We start from the raw sequence: 21,474 nt of genomic DNA, 5'->3' as shown, positions 1-21,474 counted from the left end.
CCAACCAACCAACCAAAAAAAAAAAGTTCTGTGTATCTTCTGTTAGACTAATCCTAAATTTATTGTATTTCTTGTTGATATGATAGTGTTTCTTTTTATTTCTTTTTTTTTGTTTCTTGAGATGGTTTCACTATGTAGCCCAGGCTGGCTTTGAGCTTGTGGCTATCCTCCTGCCTCAGCTTCCTGAGTGCTGGAATTTCAAGTGTGTGGCACTATGCCTGGCTCTTTGTTTTATCACTTACAAGGATGATTGCTCTAAGTTTACTGTAGGTTATTAGGTTAAACAAGTTCTATTTATTATTTATTTAGGTTAAGGAAGTTCTTTTATTTCTAACTTGTTAAAATCTTTTATCTAGGGCCGGGGATTTAGCTCAGTGGTTCTGCTGCCTGTCTCGAAAGCACAAGGACCTGAGTTCGATCTCTGGTACCAAAAAAAAAAAAAAAGTACAGTCTTAAAATCCTGTATCTACAAATGAATACTGAATTTTATTTAAAGAATTTTTTTTTTTTTTTTTATTGAGACAGAGTCTTACTATGTAGTTCAGGCTGGCCTTGAATTCACTATGTAGTCCAGGCTGGCTTTGAACTTTGAACACAGTGGACAGCATGGAGAAGCTGATCAGGAGGCACCAGGCTTTCGAGAAATCCACAGCCACCTGGGCAGAGTGCTTCGCTGCCCTGGAGAAACCCACCATGCTTGAGCTTAAAGAACAATACCAGTCCCCAAAGAGACCCACGGAGGAGCTGGGACCTCAAGAGGAGGAAGGTGAGACAGCAGGGGAGGCCTACCATGCGACCACCACCGAGAGAACATCCCCGGTCAGTTTCCTGACGGGTTGGTCTGGTTCTATGGAGACGTTGCTGCCCAAACCCTCTCATCCCTACTAGGCTGAGCTGGGGCAGAAGGCAAGGACAGGGCCCTGAGCGGCCCCCTGCCAGTCTCTCTTGGAGCCACCTTCAAATCAGTCTACTTTTTCACTTAGGTCTTTTTAATTCTTAGAATAATTCCTCTCCTCCTTTCCACCCAGAAGAAACTGACATGCCAGTTCACTGACATGACTCTACTAGTTTGGTTTTATCTAGTCTAATAAATTTTATTGTATAAAAAAAAATCCTGCCTCAGCCTCCTGAGTACTGGGATTACAAGCATGTGCTACTCCACCCAGCTTAAAAAAAATTTTTTTGTACCTATGTACCTTTTCATATTTTTTCACTTTTAATCTGTTATGGCAATGAATTAGATATTTTAAATTTTTCTAATGCTAACAGTTATGATAGATAATGACTACAGAATTTCTGTTTTGTATTCTCTCATGATTATGGGTGATTTTCTTCTTTATGCAAATTATAAAATTTTATAACCTTAGGATGGATATTTTTAAGTTTCTTGTCTCTTATTTTTCTTAGCTACTGTGGTATTACTCTCTTGGTTTGATTTACATTCTGCAAATTTAAAGTCTGTTCTAATGACCAAGTAGTTCCCTAGCAGATTTTGTATTCCTACCTACTTAAAAGAGTGGGTTCCCTTACCTTATAACATTTGGATCTATTTACCAATAGTTATCAAGGAATTTGCACAGCAAAGTTAACTTCAGTTTACTTTCACGTAATCCTATCAGTCGAGGTGGGCACTTACAGAAGATAAAACCAAAGATTAATATGTAGAAGAACTCTCAGAAAAAAAACAAGAAAAAAACTTGCATTATTTTTATACCACAAAGACAAATGCAGTAGGTAATTTTGGCCAAGAGCTTTGGAGCTCTTCATGGAGTTCCTGCATTCCAGGAAGCATATTACTTCCTTGTAGGTATGAAGACAGGATGCTGGGTGAGGCTGGAGATATATCTCAGGGGTATGCAGAATGCTTGACCAGCACTCTGGAGGGCCTGCATTCCATCTACTCCCAGCACTGCCTCCCCAAAAAAAGGACAGGGGAAGAAGGGACCTAATCCTTAGTATGGTGAGTTTGCTTTTTTTTTTTTGTGATTCTGGGGATCAAACCAAGAGGCACTACACCACAGAGCTACATCCCCAACACTTTTTGTTTTTTTAATTTTGAGACACTCTCACTAAATTGCCCAGGTGGAACTTGATATTGTAATCCTCCTGCCTCAGCCTCCTATAGTGAAGGGATTATATGTGCCATTGTACCCTACTTGCTTTTGATTTATACTTAGTAAGAGAAATGAAAGCTGATGGATGAGACTTTATTAGAATTTTAAATCACTAATTTATTTAGCATTTATCAACTATCTATTATAGTGCACTCTACCACTGAGCTACATCCCAAGGCCCCATCACCATTTATCTTGAGACAGGGTCTCGATAAATTGCCCAGGCTGGCCTTGAATGTATGATCCTTCTGCCTCAGCTTCCCAAGTAGCTTGGATTACAGAAGTCTGTCACCACACATGCCTAGCTGGTCATATACTATTTCTGACTTTATTAATAATCCAGTGAGCTGGGGCCAGGGATTTAGCTCAGTGGTTCCGGCGCCTGCCTCGAAAGTGCAAGGCTCTGAGTTTGATCCCCGGTACAAAAAAAAAAAAAAAATCCAGTGAGCAATTGCTTGGTATATATTAAAGGAGAAAGGTAGTGAGAGTGAAGCTGATTGATTAGGTAGGCAAGGGAGCCAGAATGTGGAAGTGTTCTGTGGTGGTCTGGAAAATCTGAACTAAGAAGGCCCTGGTGGTTTTTAAGCAGGAAAGTGACATGATCAGTTTTATTTCTTAAAAAGGTAATTCTGCAAGCACGGTAGAAGAAGACCTGAGATAAAGCTAGGAAAACCAGTCCTAATAATCTGAGAGATGAGATAATGAGGCCTGAAAGAAAGGTTAAAGCACTGGTAGCCCTGGAAAGCCAACTGCCGCTGCACAGTTCTCACCCCCTAGCCCAGCCCTCACATGGGAGTCGCTCACTCAGCCCTCGGACACAGGACCACACAGCTGAGCGTAGGTAGGAAGGCAATGCGGAGGCAGAGCCAAGAGGCTGAGGAAGGGAGGGAAAAATTATGAACCCTGGAGCTACATAGTTCATAGTTTCTGTTATTTTTAAAGGATCAAGCCAAACATCTTTGAAAAATTCTATGTAAGCTGGGTGTTCTTGTATTGAATTTCAATGTGATTTTTCTCCTGACCCTTTGATGGAGATTAAAAATCTCCATATGAATACAAACAATGAAACAACACTTATTCTTAGCTCTTTTTCTCTTCTTTTAATGCAATGTGGGTAGCAAATGTTCCTTGGTCCTCTCCACTGGAAAACAAGTCAGTTAGTTTCTTTTGAAGAAAGGACAAAGCATGGGCAGCTGGAGGCTTTCAGGGCCATGGTATTTATGTTATGGACCAAAACAGAATGAACTGTCACTGCAAGAGGCAAGCAAACAAGCCTTTGGCACACAGCCCCATCAGTATAAGCTCAAGGACATCAGTGATTGATTTGGAGAGAAGATAGGAAACCATCCTACCATGTCCCACCCACTTCTGCTACAGTTTGGCATTAGGTCAATTCCCACAATGCAGATGGCTTAGCAGCCCAGTGAATGACAGAATTACTCTTCCTGGTTTCTAGTCAGAGTGCAGGCAGCTCAAAGCTGTGCCAAGAAGTCATACAAGGCTTCTGTAAAGCTGGGCTTGGTGGAGCTCAACTGTAATCTCAGTACTCTGGGATACTGAGGCAGGAGGATGGAAACTTTGATCCCAGCCTAGGCAATTTAGCAACTTAGAACCTGTCTCAAAATAAAAATAAAAAAAGGTTGTGGATGTAACTCAGGATGTAACTCAAAAGGCCCTGGGTTTAATTTCCAGTACTGTAAAATCACCTCCCCCATCAAAGCTACTGTGAACCTTTGTGAACATCCTGATCTTGGGCCTGAAGGATACCAGCTGCATACAATGCCCCCACTATCTTTCTTCATTTTCACTTTGTCTGTCTCTCTCTCTCTTGCAGTGCTGGGGATGGAACCCAGGGGCCTCACAAATGCTAGGCAATCTCTCTTCTTATATAGGCTTCTCAGAAACTCTCATCTCATGAAATTACTGTAAATGTTCTTCTCAAGAAATCACAAAGGAGTACAAATCTATCAAAATAAAACCCATTACTCTGAATAACCAATATACACTAATAAAAACAGATGTGGATAAAAGAAAAAGAAAGAAAGAAATAACAAAGGCAAATAATAGCTTTGACTACTAGCTGTAAACAGTGATTCCACCAAAATAAAAAGAGAAAATAGGGGCTGGGGATTTAGCTCAGTGGTTCTGTCACCTGCCTCGTAAGTACAAGGTCCTGAGTTCAATCCCCAGTACCCAAAAAAAAAAAAAAAAAAAAAAGGACAAAAACAATTGCTACAGGACAAAGGAGTAACATTTTTCACAGAAAAATATATAAATATTTCTAAAACATGTACAATATTTTCAAAGACATAAAAATGAAAATAAGATGCAATTTCTCTTCTAACTAAATTAGCAAATTTAACATAAACTGCCTTACTGCTAAGAGTACTTTGAGAACAGTGACTCTCATATAGTGGGAGATAATAGGGTAAAATTGTTTCTGAAGAGGGCCGGGGATTTAGCTCAGTGGTTCCATCGTCTCACTCGCAAGTGCAAGGTCCTGAGTTGGATCTCCAGTACCAAAAAAAAGAAAAAAAAAAAAGAAAAAAAATTGCTTCTGAAGAGTCATTGGCAATACACAGCAAAAGACTTGAACATATTTGTATTAGTTCATGCTGTAATTCCATTTCTGTAAATCTGTTCTAAGGAAAATCCATTATGTTCAATGAAAATTTGCTGAATAATCAGATTAAAAAATCTTTATTATTATTATTATTATTATTAGTAGTAGTAGTAGTAGTACCAGGGATAAAAAAATCTTTAAAAAGTTATTTTTCTAATGTTTTTTATAAAAATAGAAAACAATCAAAAACCAAAACCATGGGGCTGGGATTTAGCTCAGTGGTTCTGCTTCCTGCCTTGCAAGTGCAAGGTCCCGAGTTCGATCCCCAGTACCAAAAAACAAAAAAGTAAAACAAAAAAACCAACAAAAAACACCAAAACCAGGATGATGATGATGATAACAATAATAATAATACACTAAACTGAGAATTGTGGTTCATGTCTTTAATCCCAACACTCTGGGAGGCTGAGGTAGGAAGATTGCAAGTTTGAACCCAGCCGGAGCAATTTAGGCACTTAGTGAGACCCGGTCTCAAAATAAAAAATAAAAAAACCTGGGATATAGCTCAGTATGAAGGCCCTGGGTTCAATTCTCAGTACTATAAAAGCAAACAAAAACAAAGCCAAAACAAAAACCACCTATACAACAGACTATCACATAGATAAAACTGTGATTACAAACAATTTTTTGATGACATAGGAAAGTGCTCATGAAATAGTACTGAATGAAAAGAGCACAATATTATTTTTAGTTTGGGCAATTTAGCAAGACCTTGTTTCAAAATTTAAAAAGGCTGGGGATGTAGCTGTGTGTGAAAACCCTGGGTTCAGTCAGTCCTCAGTATCACAAAAAAGAAAGGAAGGAAGGCAGGAAGAAAAAGAAAGGCAAACAAACTCAGACTACTCTGGTTTAATTTGTTTGTCATTAATTTGGCAGCAACAGCATCCTCAGATATCCATACACAGCCAATAAATAACAGGTGAGATTTAGAAGTCACACTCTCTTGGCTTAATTTTGTTATCACGTACAATCAAGTCACATGGATGCCAGTTTTTTTTTGTTTTCGTACCGGGGATCAAACTCGGGTCCTTGCGCCTGCACAGCAGGCGGTGACACCATTGAGCTAAATCCCGGGCTGGATGCCAGAACTTTTGTTTTTGTTTTTTTGAGACAGGGACTCACTGTGTAGTTCAGGGTGGCTTTGAATTCACTATATAATCCAGACTGGCTTTGAGCTAATGGTGATCCTCCTGCCTCAGCCTTGCAAGTGCTGGGATTTCAGGTAGGAGCCACCATGCCTGGCATCCTTTTTTTTTAAATTAAATGTTCTGTTTTTGAGATAGGGTCTCACTATGTAGTTCACTTAAACTCACTGTGTAGTCCAGCTGGTCTTGAACTCGAAGTGATTTTCCTGCCTCAGCTGAGTGCTGGGATTACAGGCATATACCACCACATCTATACCTGGCTTTCTTCCTCTTTTTTTCTTTTGGTTCCAGGGATCAAACTCAGGACCTTTCGCTTTCGAGGCAGGTGGCAGAACACTGAGCTAAATCCCTGGCCCCTTCCCTCTTTTGTTTTTTAAAACAGGATCCTTTATAAGTCCAGGCTGGTCTTGAACTTGCTATGTATCCCAGGCCAGCCTCTAACCCAGAGATTCTCCGATTCTCCTGCCTCAGCCTCCCAAGGGTTAGGATTATGGGTGTACAACACCCTCCCCCCCCAGTGGTACAGGGGATTGAACCCAGGCAGCACTGATCTATATCCTCAGCCTGTTTTATTTTCTGACAAGATCTCACTTAGTTGCCCAGCCTGGATTCAAATTTTCAATCTTCCTGCCTCAGCTTCCTGAGTAGCTGGGACTACAAGTGTGTGCCGCTACACCTGGCTAACACTATTTAAATATTTGTAACTCTATGTTCAGCTTTCAAGACCTAAACATTCCTGGGGCTCGGAGTTTAGCTCAGTGGCACCATGTCTGCCTTGAAAGCGTAAGGTCCTGAGTTCGAGCCCCAGTACTCCCCCCCCCAAAAAAAGACCTACACATTGCTACCTACCACCAATTCAATCTCAGCCTATTCAATTTCTTCTCTTACAACTTCTCAAAGGCCTGCACTATTCTAGCCAAGAATAAAGAATCTCTCTCAATTAACACTTTAATTCACCCTACTGTTTCTTCTACCTTTCCCAATACATTGAAATTTACCAACTTTTAATATATGCCTTTTGATTCTAGCAACTGAGAGGCAAGGGTAGGCGGTGAGAGGAAAGAGTTAAGGGTTTCTTCAATAGATTTTGAGATGGGGAGGTAGATGGAGCTGGAGACCCATATTATTTATTACAGCAGCCTCTGGGAAAGTCCCATGGCTAGAGCTTATAGCCAGGAGCCACAGTCATGTCACCAATTTCAGGCTTGTCCTCAGGGCATATAGCTAACTGGTAATGGCCAAATGAAGTACAAATAAGCTATCACAAGCTCAGTGTGAAGGCCCTGGGTTCAATCTCCAGTAATGAAAACAAATTAAAAAACAAAACAAAACTACTGCAGCCAGGATAAGGATAGCTTTGATGGAAAACTGCCTGTATATCCAGACACCAATAGCCACATTATCTGATAGTTCTTTTTTTTTTGGTACCGGGGATCAAACTCCGGACTTTGGGCTTGCCAAGGCAGGCGGTGGAACCACTGAGCTAAATCCCTGGCCCCATTATCTGATAGTTCTAAAGAAACAGTTTTTTCTTTTTTGGGGGGAGGGGGGGGTTCCAGGGATCGAACTTGGGACCTTGCGCTTGGAAGGCAGGTGGCAGCACCACTGAGCTAAATCCCTGGCCCCAGTTTTTTTTTTTTTGGTGTGATAATGGTATTGGGGATTAAAAATATTTCCCTACCTATTTCTCTGAAGATTTTAGCTGCTCTTCTTATAAAAAAATCCTTGAGATCAACTTTAAAAGGACATTTTCTCTTTGGAAACTCAAGATCTGTGATCTACCAGTCTGTCTCTAGAAAATATTTAAGGCCCACAAGTCTGTTCTCAAAGCAAAACAAGAAAAAGTATAAATTTTGTTTCTCTGCATTCATGACAGTACACTCAGGGGGGTGGGCTTTTGTTCCAAAACTGGAGGTAGATTTGCTTTTCTCTCTTTTTTCTACTCTGGAGTATACCTGTGACCTTTGCTAAGAGGGCCCATCTAGAAGATACCTGCATAGTGGAAGGAAAAGTATTTAGAGAACAATATTGTAGCATAACAGTAGGGGAGCTCAGCCTTGTAAAAAGAGGGAAGAAAAGCCTGGAACTGTGCAGAAAGAGGCATTGTGGATTACTGTAAGTTTTAGAAATATTTTGTTAATTTATAATAATACAGATCCCGAAAATACAAGGAGGAGACTGGTACAGGTAAAATAACAGCACGTAGATGACATCACTTCATTTCTAAAACAAAAGTGAGAACCAACTGTGCTATTTATATAAACTGGTATCTAGCATTAACAAGGTTGGGGGGCCTGGGGATGTAGCTTGGGAGTGGAGTGCTGGCAAGTGGGAGGCCCTGGGTTTCATCCTCAGTAACTTAAAAGAAAAAAAGGGGGAAAACAATCACTCAAACTCCAAAACAACCTTAGTTGGGCATAGTGGTATACACCTATAACCCCAGTACTCAGGAGACTGAGACAGGAGGATCATCACGAGTTCTAGGCCACAGTGAGTTCAAGGCCACTCTGAACTACATAGTGAGACCTTGTCTCAAAACAACAACAATAATTAAAAGAAGCTTGGGGGATGGTGTAGCTCAAAGTAGAGTGCTTGCCTGGTGTGCATAAGATTCTAAGTTTGATCCCCAGCAAACCCCTCGACCCCATTTAAAACTGTTACAGCTTGTTAAGAACTGTATGGCTCATTTGGGCTAGGGATGTAGCTCAGTGGTACAATGCTTGCCTAGCATGTGTGAGGCCTTGGGTTCAATCCCCAGCACTGCAAAAACAAAAAAACAACAAAAAAACCCCTGTATGTTTGACTTTCTTACCTCCGTCTTTCTTACCTATTTTCCATTAGGAAATCTACAACGTATTTTTTCAAGCAGTAGAGATGGGCATCCACGAGGCCTGTATGGAAATGTATTCTGGGATACCTGGAAAAACAATAGGACAGAAAGGGCTCACAATTGGGTAACATGGCTTCTATTTTGTCAGCACTAGTAGGTGTCTGGAATTTGGTAAAGAGCTATGCTGCCAACACTCCAGCCTGGGAAAGCCTGATGGTGGACACCAGCTTTGATCCAACCATATAAAAGTGTAAAAGGTCTTCTTCCTAGAAACCTTATCTTGGGCTGGGGATTTAGCTCAATGGCACCATGCCTGCCTTGAAAGCACAAGGTCCTGAGTTTGATTCTGGTACCAAAAAAAAAAAAGAAAGAAAAAAACGAAACCCTATGTCATGTTCCATGATGCTTTTGGACTTCTACGGAAATTTAACGAGACTTCAAATCATCAATCCATCTTCTATTCTAGAACAAACTCTTATCCACAATTCTTTTTTTTGGTACCAGAGATCAAACTCGAGACCTTGCACTCGTGAGGCAGGCGGCAGAACCACTGACCTAAATCTCCAGCCCATCCACAATTCTTATAACTATCGTTTTTCTGCCTCTCCCTGTCTTACTTTCTGAAGGCCACACTTCAGCTCTCTTTTACCTCCAAGATTTCACATTATTACTCCATATTTATGGAGAATGAAGCAAAATTCTAGGAAAACTCCTAACTTTCTACTCTTATGAAATAGGACTCACCCACAATATATTTCCTCCAAGAAACCTTCACTGACAAGCCAAGTTTTACTCCCACCATAAGTGGTGTCTACTTCTATCAGATAATTTACCATACAAAGATGGAAGCTCCTATTTACTTGTCTCTCTTTTGCTAGACTGAAAGGGGGTAGAGAGCAGATTCATCTTCATAGCCCTTAGCACTCAGCATTATGGCTAATTCAGAATAAATGTACACTAAACAGTACAGTTTATACAAGCTTTTTCAGCTTCCCTTTTTTTGTTGTTGTTAAGAAAAAAAATGTTCCAAAAATGTAACTGGTATACAAGGCTAGGGGTTAAACTTGCTATAAATTTGGAATATGGTGAAGGCATAAAGATGGGGAATTTATAGAGATGACTTTTTTCTTTCAGATTAAATGTGTAGTGAATATAAATTTTGGAACTGGATCACTCAATAATGGCATTCACTTTGCTAAAAAGATCTCTGCCATGCCCCTGTGTCATGCTGCTTCTGCCTTGGAGCCAGCTGACTCTGGACTGAAACTTCTACAAATTGTGAGCCAAAACAAACTTCTCTTCCTTTAAAAAACAAAGTTGTTAAAAAGAGGTTTCTTTATCTCATTTGAATTGCATTAGGAATAAAGTTGATATTTTAAACAAAACAAACCCAAGCCCAGTATGGTGGCACATGCCTGTAATCCCAGCACTCTGGAAGGCTGAAGCAGAAAGATCACAAATTTAAGTCCAGCCTGGGCAACTTAAGTGACTTCGTATGACCACGTCTCAAAATACTAGATAATTTATTTGTATGTATGTATGTATGTATGTATGTATGTATGTATGTATGTATGTATTGGTACCGGGCATCGAGCTCGGGACCTTGCACTTGTGAGGCAGGCAGTGGAACCACTGAGCTAAATCCCCAGTCAAAACTAGAAAATTTAAAAAGGGCCAGGGATGTAGCTCAGCATAAAGGTCCTGGATTCTGTCTTTGGTACCACAGAATACAACCAACCACACATGACAAAACAAAACTTTCAAAGAGGCACCAGTGAAATCTGGGTAACTGGCTTACTGCCAGGATGATGTTTTGGTTTTATTTACAATAAAGAAATCAGTAAATGGAAATGAGACATTTAGAAATAGTGGTAATTTCACTTTAGAAATGAAACATAATGTGTCAACTAGAGAAACTTTTGCAATTAAAAATAATGTATATGAGAAAATCTGTGGAGGATTAAAAATGGTAAAGACTGGCAGCAAAACAGTTTCTCTTGGACTCGAAACTGAAACAATTGGAGAACAACTTAGTAGGGGAAAAAAGTAGATCTTCTGTAATTAAGAGTCAATAATAGAACCAGGAGGCTGAGGTAGGAGGATCTTCAAGTTTGAAGATAGCCTGGGGTACACGGCGAGTTCAAGGATAACCCTGAACTATATAGTGAGACCTTGCCTTAAAAAAAAAAAAGCCAACAACAGGAAAACTAGAAACTACAGAGAAATTGGAGGAATAGAACACAACTCAGAGAAAGGAACACAGCAGTCTGGAACACTAACCCTGGCCACGGGGAAGAGGAACATGTCTCCACTAACACAAAACAAGCCCAGAGAGGGTAAGCAGTTCCATGGAGAAACAGCAGATCATACCATCATCTTAAGCCCCAAGGAAAGCCCACAGTCACTGTAAATTGCAAAAAACAGTATGGAGTTTTACTCTGAAAGCAACTCCTTCCACATGGCAGACTAAGGTTGGAGAAGTAATCCACTGCAGTGCCCACCATATTTGAGTGTTTAATCAGGAGCCATTTAGGGAAAGGGGGCCAGGGATTTAGCTCAGTGGTTCCACCGCCTGCCTCGCTAAAGTGCAAGGTCCCGAGTTTGATACCCGGTACCAAAAAGAGAAAAAAGAAAAAAAAAAGAAGTTGGCATTTAGGGAAAGGTTGTTTAAGAATGAGCTATAGGGCCGGGGATTTAGCTCAGTGGTTCCACTGCCTGCCTCAAAAGTGCAAGGTCCCAAGTTCAATCCCCAGTACCACCAAAAACAAACAAACAAACAAACAATGAGCTATAGATCAACTATAGAACAGCTACACTTCAAGGATTCTCGGGTCTCCCCAAAATAGTGACTGGGTGGGAGTCAGCCACAAGAGACAGTTGTGAAGGATGCAGGGTAGATGTAGATCCCCTGAGAAGTTTAAACTCAGGCCAGGAAGGTCATGGATGGAGATCTTGTCCTCTGTGGTGAGAAGCTAATCTGGTCATGTGTGGTTTTTGGAGGGGGCTGGGCCTGAAAATGCTGGAATTAAGTCTAGCAGGGATGCTTGATTCTCCCCACTCCCATCCCACAACCCTTGTGCCACTGCCTACACCTAAGCACAGAGCTCAGTGGTCTATCTCCTCTCCCAAACTGCCAACAAGATCAGGGATATACCTCAGCTTGGTATATCTGAGGCTTGCTGCCACAGCCTTGGGTGTATGAACAGAGGGGCCTCTGGGAGGGCATTTGACAAACCCACAGGCGGTAAAGCTAGGTGGAGAAAGCAGTGACTTGGGGCCCACAGAAGGACATGGAAACTAGGACCAGCTGGAATAAACACAGCCCTAGGGTGGACACAACTGAATGACCACACTCGGCAGGAAAGGTGGGGAAGGACTCAGCATACACACACAAAAAAGTATAGAAACAAAATAGGTCTTAAATAATGAGTCACTACACCTCCCCCATATAGTCATATGTGGTGGATTCCAATACTACAGATCCTGGAAAAAAAATATCACTCATCCAAAAGTATGGAGGAAGTTTTTGGACTCACTTCTTTTTTTCTTCATTGTTTTTTTTTTTGAGACAGGATCTTGCTATGTAGTTCAGGGTGGCCTTGAACACACTGTGTATTCCAGGTTGGCCTTGAATTTGTGGCAATCCTCATGCCTCTTCCATTTTCACTTGTACTACTACTAAGCTTTATTTATCTTTAGATAACCGTTTTTCCCTGAAAGTAACACCTCACTGGAAAATTAACGCTGGTTGTTACTATCGTGATGGTAACGTCACCATGGCCAGTGTCACATTAAAGATTATAGCACACTATTCTCTAGCTTGGTGGGCACTCTGTAATGGCAGGTAAGGCAAGGTGACTGGGGCTAGCATTTTTTTCCCCTGGTACCAGGGACTGAACTCAGGAACTTGGACTTACAAGGCAGGCACAGCGCCACTGAGCTAAATCCCTGTCCCCTGGCATTTTTGATCTCTAGTTTTCAAGGTTATTTTCTGGTTAGGTCTTTTTTTGGGAAACATGGTAGTTACTTGACTATGCCATTACTGTTTAATTCTTTTCTACTGTTAATACTGGTATAGTTGCTGCATTTAGTAGGTATTATATGTCAGTATTTGGTTTGTCTTTGTGTCTACATTATTATTGCAGATATCTTCACTATTGTTAATAGTGTACAATGGTAGCTTTTATTGGTTCCCAGTTTATCTCTGAATCTATTATGATTGGTGATTTTGTTGCTACTGCCAGGGAAGAATAGTTGTTGCTAGTAATCGGTTTTTACTGTATGCCAACATCCTATTTGTTTTGTGTTATCAATACTGTGGTTCATTTCCAGAAAACTGGGTGCTGGGCAATTACACTGCATACTCCCCTCCTCAAATTAAAGGAGGTGGTCTGATCTTGGGGCAGAGATAAAGGCCTAGTTAGCCATGCTCAGGGTGCATCACTAGAAAGCAGATACTAACTAAACAGATCTCTTTCCAATATAATCTAACCTAAACCCTTAGCACAAAGCAAAATGAAATAAAACAAAATAAGCAAACAAACAAAAACAATAGAAACATGAGAAAACAAAGCAACAAAATGCCCCCCAAAACTCCTGGCTCAACTAGGCATAGTACTGCAGGCTATAATCCCAGTACTAAGGAGGCTGAGGCAGGAGGATTGCTGTGAGTGCCAGGACAGCCTGGGTTACATAGTGAGTTCAAGTCTAGCCTAAACTATATAGCAAGAACGTATTTCAAAAACAAATAATAAACAAAAAACAAAAAGCCCTCCTAAGCCAGGCATGGTGGTGCACACCTGCAATCCCAGCACTTGAAGGCTGAGGCAGGAGGATTGCTGTGAGTTTGAGGCCAGCCTAGGCTACATAGTAAGTTAAGGCCAGCCTGAACTACACAGCCTGAACAACAACAAAAAAAGAATTTTATAACCACCAAATTAGCACTCAAAAAAATTCTCAAAGATATCCTAGAAAGAGACCATAAGCCAATAGTGCCAACGTCTAGTGGAATGAATAAGGTGAGCAATTAAGCAGAAGGGGGGAAAGAAAGGAATTAGCCAAAAAAAAAAAAAAAAAGAAAAAGAAAAGGAATTAGCAACAGGAAAATAATGTAATGACAGAAATAAGTAAGTATATTCAATCCCCGGTACCAAAAAAAAAAAATAAATAAATAAATACTTTTTAGTAATAACTCTCAATGTGAATGGCCTCAACCTCTCAAGTGCTGGGCTTACAGATGTGGGCCACTATGTCCAGCAGATTAACAGCTTTTAAAGCATCTCCATGAAGTTTTCTAGCCTGTATGCAGAATAGAGTGTCTACATTTGTCCTCAGGGTGCCACACAAAGCCTTGGCTCTGGTAGTCTCGTAATCAAATGCACATGAGCACCCAAGTCTGTACTCAGTGTTTCCAGAGTTTTAGTGAAGATTTCATTTAGAGTTCAGCTGGGGCTTGATTTCTTAGGCAGTGCAATATTTCCTTGTGAGCCATTAGTTCTGCAGCCTCATTGCCCTCCCGAGTTTGAACTTTTGTTGTCAATTTTGCCTTATTTAAAGTTCTCCACAAATTCTTTTTTTGAAATGGTGCCTTGCTATGTTCTCCAGGGTGGTGCTGGACTTGCTATACTCCTGCTTTATTATAATGAATCACAGGTGCTGGGATTCATTCATCTACCTCCTCTCTGAAGCAGGTATTTGACAGTGACAGCTTGCGTTTTTTTCTTTTGGTACTGGGATCAAAGCCAGGACCTTTCGCTTGTGAGGCAGGTGGCGGCACCACTGAGCTAAATCTCCAGCCCAACAGCTTGCATTTTGACTATGGGTGAAGTGGGATGGTGCAGGGCATCAGCCTCAGTGGTGCCCTCTTTGCTCTAGAGAGGCAACTGTCTTACTTTTCCAACCCTTTCATTTTGGTCTCTAGTTCTTTTGTCCACTCTTTTATCTTGCCTCTATATTTCAGATTTGTGCCGTTATAATTAATTTGGCTATATTAAGATTCATTCAAGGTCTCACATTGTATTTGGTTATTTCATTTTTATACATTCTATAAAATTTCTTTGTTCTTATTCCCCCATCAAGCTGATCTGTTAGTTTGGTAACATATCTTGTAGAATATCCATATTCTGAATATGGCTGATAACTTTATTATAGGGTCTTTGTTTTAGGTATAAAATTTAGTGATTTCTAGAAAATATGCTGAGTGTGGTAGTATATGCTCATAAACCCAGTACTGGGGAGACTGAGGCAGGAGGATTGATGGAAGTTCAAGGGCAGCCTGGGGTACATACTGAATTCAAGGCCACCCTAAAATACATAGCAAGACCCTGTCTCCAAAAAAAAAAAATTATAGAGCTGTACATCTATTACCACAATTCAGTAATAGAATATTTTTGTTACTCAAGATCTCTCATGACCCTTTCCAATCAATCTCCTTTCTTACCTCAGTCTCTGGCAATCACTAATCTGCCCTCTTATCTCTATAGCTTTGTTTTTTCTGTTTTTCTTTTAAAACTGTTACAGTTTTACCTCTTCCATTAGATCTTTACCCACTTTCAGTTTTGTATATAGAGTGAGGTAATGCTCTAAATTAATCTTTTTGTTTGTGAGTATCAAATTGTTCCAGCACAAATTGTGTAAAAGGTTATCCTTTGCTCACTGGGTTGCCTTGACATCACAGGTTAAAAAAAAAAGAAAAATCAATGCCACACAAATGTTAGAATTCATTTATAAATTCTCCATTCTAATCCACTGATCTGTATGTTTATATTTACGCCACAATGTCTTGGCCACTCCTGCTTTACAGTAAGTTTTGAACTTGGGAAGTATGTAAGCTCTTCAACTTTTTTTTCTTTTTCAAAATCCTTTTGGTTATTTTGGGTCCCCTGCATTTCCATAAAACTTTTAGAATTAGCTTGTCAATTTCTGCAAAAATCCTATTGGGATTCTAACTTGATTCGTGTTGAATATACAGATCGGTCTGGGAGGAGTTGCCCTCTTAACAATACTGAGACTTTCAATTCAGAAACATGGAATGTGTCTCCATATATTGAAATTTTATTTAATTTCTCTCAGTATTTTATAGTTTTTTTAAAAATAAAATTTATTCATTTTTTTCTTTTTTTTTGAGGTACTGGGGGTTGAACCCAGGTCCTTGCACAAGCAAGGCAAGTATGTTATCATTAAGCTCCATTGCCAGCCCTGTCCCAGCCTTTTTTATTTTATTTTATTTTTTTGGGTACTGGGGATCGAACTTGGGACCTTGTACTTGCGAGGCAGGCACCGAAACCACTGAGCTAAATCCCTGGCCCTTTTCATATTTTATTTTGAAACAGAGTCTAGCTAAGGCTGTCTGAGCCTGGCTTCAAAATTTTGACTCTCCTGCCTTGGCCTCTTATGTGGTTGGGGTTGCAGGTGTGCACCACTGTTGCCAGCCCAGAGGAATTCTTGTCATTCCGCTTCCAAGTATCCTCACACATTCTTGGAGAACAGTAAAGCAGATGTTAAACGTTCCCAAAGCAGAAGCTACCTGCTTTGAGTAGATTACTTTTAAATGTCAAAGAGGTCAAGGACCAAGCTATATTTGTGTTTCTCTAATAATTTACCCAGATTTACTTCTAATATTAACACTTTGAAATACTGTGTGTCAGGAATAAAGCTTTAAAATGTCTAGGGACAACCACATAGATGCTGGTTTTCATGAACGTGTGGGACTGAGACTCTTCAAATATTTTGAGCTTTGTTTTAATTTTAAAAAGAAAAGGAACACAGACACATATATACTACCAATATTATACAAAACAAAATATCTGCAAGACTATAGAGCTAGAGAATGAAAAATCAGTTCAGGAAGATACTCCAAAAAGAAGGAAATTTATCCATGAATGATAAATTAATACTTTAAATGTCCAAAGCTCTTAATAAATCTAAAAAAGTTCTAGTCACTTTAGTTAGTAAGATCTGTAATTCTCCCCAAAAAGATCACAAGGGATTTCAGATCATAACTTCCTTCAAATATACAGTTTGAGAGACAGGTCCCTAGGCTCAGAGCAATGTCAAATATTCTTGAGTCTGCTCCCTTCTTTCTCATTCCCAGAATCATCATGTGTGTATAGGAACTGAATTGTTTTTATCTTGCTCATTACATAAGGACAGCAAAGGCCAACTGGGAGTTTAATTTCCAACATGCTCACTGAACAACACTCAGTTCCTAGAAGAGTGGGCAAAAAAACCACTGAAAGGCAAAGAAGCAGTTGATGACAGCTGCATGTTTAAAAACTAAAATTCAGCTGGGTATGGTGGCACATGCCTATAATTTCAGCATTCTGGGAGGCTGAAGCAGGAGGACTGGAAGGTGGAGCCCAACCTGAGCAACCTACTGAATTAGCTACACCTTGTCTCTCAAAATAAAATAAAGGGCTAGGGATGTAGCTCAGTAAAAGGCCCTGGGTTTAATCCTCAAGTACTATAAAAGCAAAACAAAACAAACAAACAAACAAAAACTGAAATTCATCCAGATTTTGTATGGAATTAGACTTCTAGCACCACTGTGAATGGGACTTCGAGGATTTCTAGTACAGTGGGGAAATTAGTGTGTATTAAGACTATGCACAGTGACTTAGTGAATTAAGAAAGAAAAGCCTCCATTAATCTAAAATAGATGTATCCTAACAGTTTATAAGGCTGTCCCAAATAACTTGTTAAACTAAACTGAATTTAAAGTTTAGGTACAGAAGCTGGGCCTGGTGGTGCACACCTACAATTTCAGTACTTTGAGAGGCTGAAGCAGGAAGATCCCAAGTTCGAGTCCAGCCTGGGCAACTTAGTAAGGCCCTGTCTCAAAATAAAAATAAAAGAGAAAAAAGGGAAGAGGATATAGCTCAGTATAAAGGTTCTGGGTTCAATCCCCAGTACTAGGAAAAAAAAAGTTTAGGGACCAAAGAATAGTAAGGTGTGGGAATAGAATGAAGAAAACTCACTTGAACAAAAGCTCAAAATACAAGAGAAACTTTATCACAGGTTTCTTTGCATAAATATGAATGTTAACAGGTGAAGGAAGTGTCAGGGATAGCTTCTGAATTCAAAGGCAACAGAAATGGAGCTTTAAACAATTTACCAAACCAACAAGGATAAAAGCCTCCTGTGATAGCTTAGTTATATTGCAGTGTTCAATGCAACAACATATGACTCCTCTCTCTGCTTGAAGACCTTCATATAATCAATTACTTTCTACTTTATTTGGTAGTCTTAAACATATTCCTATATAGAAGAATCTTTTCTCTCCCATTAGGGGAGTCAGAGCTAGTTCCCTGCTGTATAATCATTACAATTTAGAGACCCAGGCATGTTTAAAATAACCAAGTTAGCTCAGAGCTAGAGGAAGGAGAAAGACATGAAGCATGGCTACTCACTAGCTACCTATCATTCTTTTTTTTTTTTTTTTTGGTACTGGGGATCGAACTTGGGACCTTGCACTTGCAAGGCAGGTGCTGGAACCACCGAGCTAAATCCCCGGTCCAAGCTACCTATCATTCTAATGAAAGATATGGGGACAAGCATGTATTGCATAGGTACTTGTTAATTGTTTTATACAAACACACCTAAAAATACCATCCCAAGTTCATGATTTTGGGGTGGTAAGGCACTGTGACAAGAATGTCAGATTGTTGATTATTAGGTATGCATAATGAGTTATCAAACTTGAGGTCCTGGATTGTGCTCAAGCCTTCTTCAATAAAAGCAACTGGATTGAAGTGAAAGTCCTGGACTCAAAGCAGCAGATACTGCCAGAGTTCTTAAGAGTTCCAAGTGCTGTTCCTTTTCTTTCTTTCTTTCTTTTTTTTTTTTTTCCGGTACAGGGGATTGAACTCAGGACCTTGCACTTGTGAGGCAAGCATGACGCTCAAGTGCTGCTTCTTATTTTATTTGACAGAAAAACAAAAGGGAAGGATTTGTGTCTTTTTTGTTTTGTTTTGTTTTTTTGAGACAGGGTCTTGCTATGTAGTGCAGGGTGGCCTTGAACTCACTCAAACTTGTGGCGATACTCCTGCTTCAGCTTCCTGAGTACTGAGATTATAGGTGTGCGCCACCGTGCCCAGCTTTTTTGTCCATTTTATTTTTGAGGTAGGGTCTTGCTGTATAGTCTAGGCTGGCCTTGAATTCACTACAATCCTCCTGCCTCAGCCTCCCAAGTGCTGAGATTACAGGCATGCACCACCATGCCCCGCTTTTTGTCCATTTTAAAAGAAGATCAGGGACTGGGGATGTAGCTCAGTGGTAGGGTACATACTTGCTTAGCATGTGCAAGGGCTCAATCCCCAGGACCAAAAAATAAGATCACTCTTCTAAGCTATATTCTCTAGCCTATATTCATTAAATACCTACGATACATCAGATAGTTGGGATATAGCAGTGAACAGAATGGACACAATCCCTACATGAAGCTTACAGTTTTTTGTGTTTTTTTTGGTACCAGGGATCGAATTCAGGTCCTTGTGCTTGCGCAGCAGGTGGTGAAATCACTGAGCTAAATCCCTGGCCCGAAGCTTACAGTTTTGTGGAAAACAAAATACTGCAAGTACATGTTGACTGTGAAAGTCAAGGACAGGGTATTATGGAAACATGTGACAGGGACCCAACCTATTTTTGAAGATGAAGAAAAACACTGTGTTAAGCTTAGACTTGAAGGAAGAGCAGCAAACTAATCAGGCAAAAAGGCGGAGAAATTAAGAGTACCTGGGGAGAGAGACCAGCAGCTGTCAAGGCCTTGAGGCAGACTGGTGAGTGAGGATTTAGAGAGATTGGTGACAAGTACCTATTACATTGCTACTTGGTAGCTGCATTATACAAAGGCACTTGGCATACTATCTAAAATTCAGGACAGGAATGATAGATTGTTTTGATTATTAGGAGTACATAAAGAATTATCAAACTGGAGATCTATATATTCAGCAGAATGGACGAGAGGAGTCCATTATAGATGAATCAGAAAACAAGGTGAGGAGAGGCACAAACTACAGATTTAGGCCATGTTAAGGATTTTGATCTTAATTCTACAGGGAGATAAGGAGTAAGTATCAGGATGGACATGTATGTTGGGGACAAGGCTAGTGACTTCGGTCCCGTAGAGTCCAAGGCTGACATAACTTGCTTCAGGAACACAAAAGTTAATAAAAAACCACAGGCTTTCTGGCTGTGTGGGAAAACTCATAAGCACAGCACTCCTAGGGCAAGATAACTTCTGCTGAGGACAATGCATAGAACATAGACATCTGGGTAGAGGGAAGGTTCTGATCCCCATTAATCTTGTTCCTCATTACTCAGTTATGCATTTAGTGACATCTACTGGCAGTCACTATTCCACAAATGATGCACAACCCCTTCTCCCTCTGCCCCCACCCCCCATACCGGGGATTGAACTCAGGACCTTGTGCTCGCAAGGCAGGTATGGCACCACTGAGCTAAATCCCCAGCTCTCCCTATGCTTCTTGCTGGCTAATAAAAGCAGGTTCACCTGAGAGATTGTAGAGAGTGTCCACTAGAGGCATATCTCCATCCGTAGCCCCCTGCATTCTAAATTGTTGTCTCTGTCTTTTTTATCCTTCATTGTACCCTTGCCCAGGTGATTGGGGGTCTGATCAGCCCCTAAAACACACACACACACACACACACACACACACACACACACACACACACACACACAGAATAACATAGAATCATTTCCTGTTTCTCTAGCATATTCAATGTCCCAACACTATTAACCACTTCTACTTTGTAATAATGGTATCACTGGTTCAAGAGGGAGCTAATTCAAAATTGAAAGGCGGGTTGGTATAGGAAAAAGAATACTAGCTGGGTGTGGTGGTGCATGCCTGTAATCCCAGCACTTGGGAGGTTGAGGCAGGAGGAGTGCCGTGAGTTCGAAGCCAGCCTGGGCTACATAGTGAGTTCAAGGCCAGCCTGAACTCCACAGCAAGACCCTGTCTCAACAACAAAAAACAAAAAACAAAACACAAAACAAAACAAAACAAAAAAAGCAAGCCAAGGAAAATAATACTAGACTAAGAGTCAGGGTTCTAGTTGTGCCTTTGACACTAAATATGATATACCTTTCTTCAACCCAGTTTCCTAATAGTTTTTATTTTTGCCCTACTGGGAACTGAACATATACATGCAAGTGCTCCAGTGCTGATTTACATCCCCAGCCCCTTTTGTTTTTCACTTTGAGACATGACTTCACTAAGTTGTCCAGGCGGACTTCAACTTTATCCTAACTGCTTCAGCCACTCAAGTGCTGGGATTACGGGCATGTGCCACCATGCTTGGCTTGGTCTCAAACTTTGATTTTCCTGCCACAAGTACAAGGCCAGCATGGACTACAGAGTGCGTTCAAGGCTAGCCGGAACTACATAAACTAGAATAAAAGCCTTCAATGTTTTCTCTTTACTTACAATGCATACTTTTATGTTGTACTGTTTCACAAAAACTGAGTAACTCAATATGTAACCTTTCTTCTTCCTTTCTGTGCTTCTGTTCATATAGCTCCTTTTGGAATGCCTGCCTCTACACATATGCACCCATTCCCCAACATATGTAAACCCTTAAAGTCCCAGTCCTAAATGTCATTGTCACCTTAAGTTTTTTTTCAAGTTCTCCTATACTAGTGAGATTTTTTCCCCCCTACTTACAGAATCTCATAAGAAAATCTCTTATGGGACTAATGTTCTATTCTGCATTGTATATATATCTTATCTCTTCCTTCAGGGA

At 40.4% G+C, this 21,474-nt stretch overlaps 1 protein-coding gene across 3 annotated transcripts in view; it reads right to left on the bottom strand.

The window, feature by feature from the left end:
- The window catches only part of Eif2b3 (eukaryotic translation initiation factor 2B subunit gamma), a 134,752-nt gene that overhangs the window by 21,332 nt on the left and 91,946 nt on the right, over positions 1–21,474 (bottom strand). For all 3 annotated transcript variants that reach the window (XM_004872912.4, XM_087214912.1, XM_087214913.1), the window contains one exon: positions 8,710–8,799. In XM_004872912.4, coding sequence (XP_004872969.2) covers positions 8,710–8,799 — 90 coding nt within the window. The remainder of the gene's footprint in view (positions 1–8,709; positions 8,800–21,474) is intronic.

Source organism: Heterocephalus glaber, unplaced genomic scaffold, assembly GCF_053883595.1.
Source record: "Heterocephalus glaber isolate CG9 unplaced genomic scaffold, H.glaber_assembly_v1.0 deba00001451, whole genome shotgun sequence".
Classification (NCBI taxonomy): domain Eukaryota; kingdom Metazoa; phylum Chordata; class Mammalia; order Rodentia; family Bathyergidae; genus Heterocephalus; species Heterocephalus glaber.
Note: the sequence above shows the minus strand (reverse complement) of the source record. Positions and strands in the feature narration are given on the sequence as shown.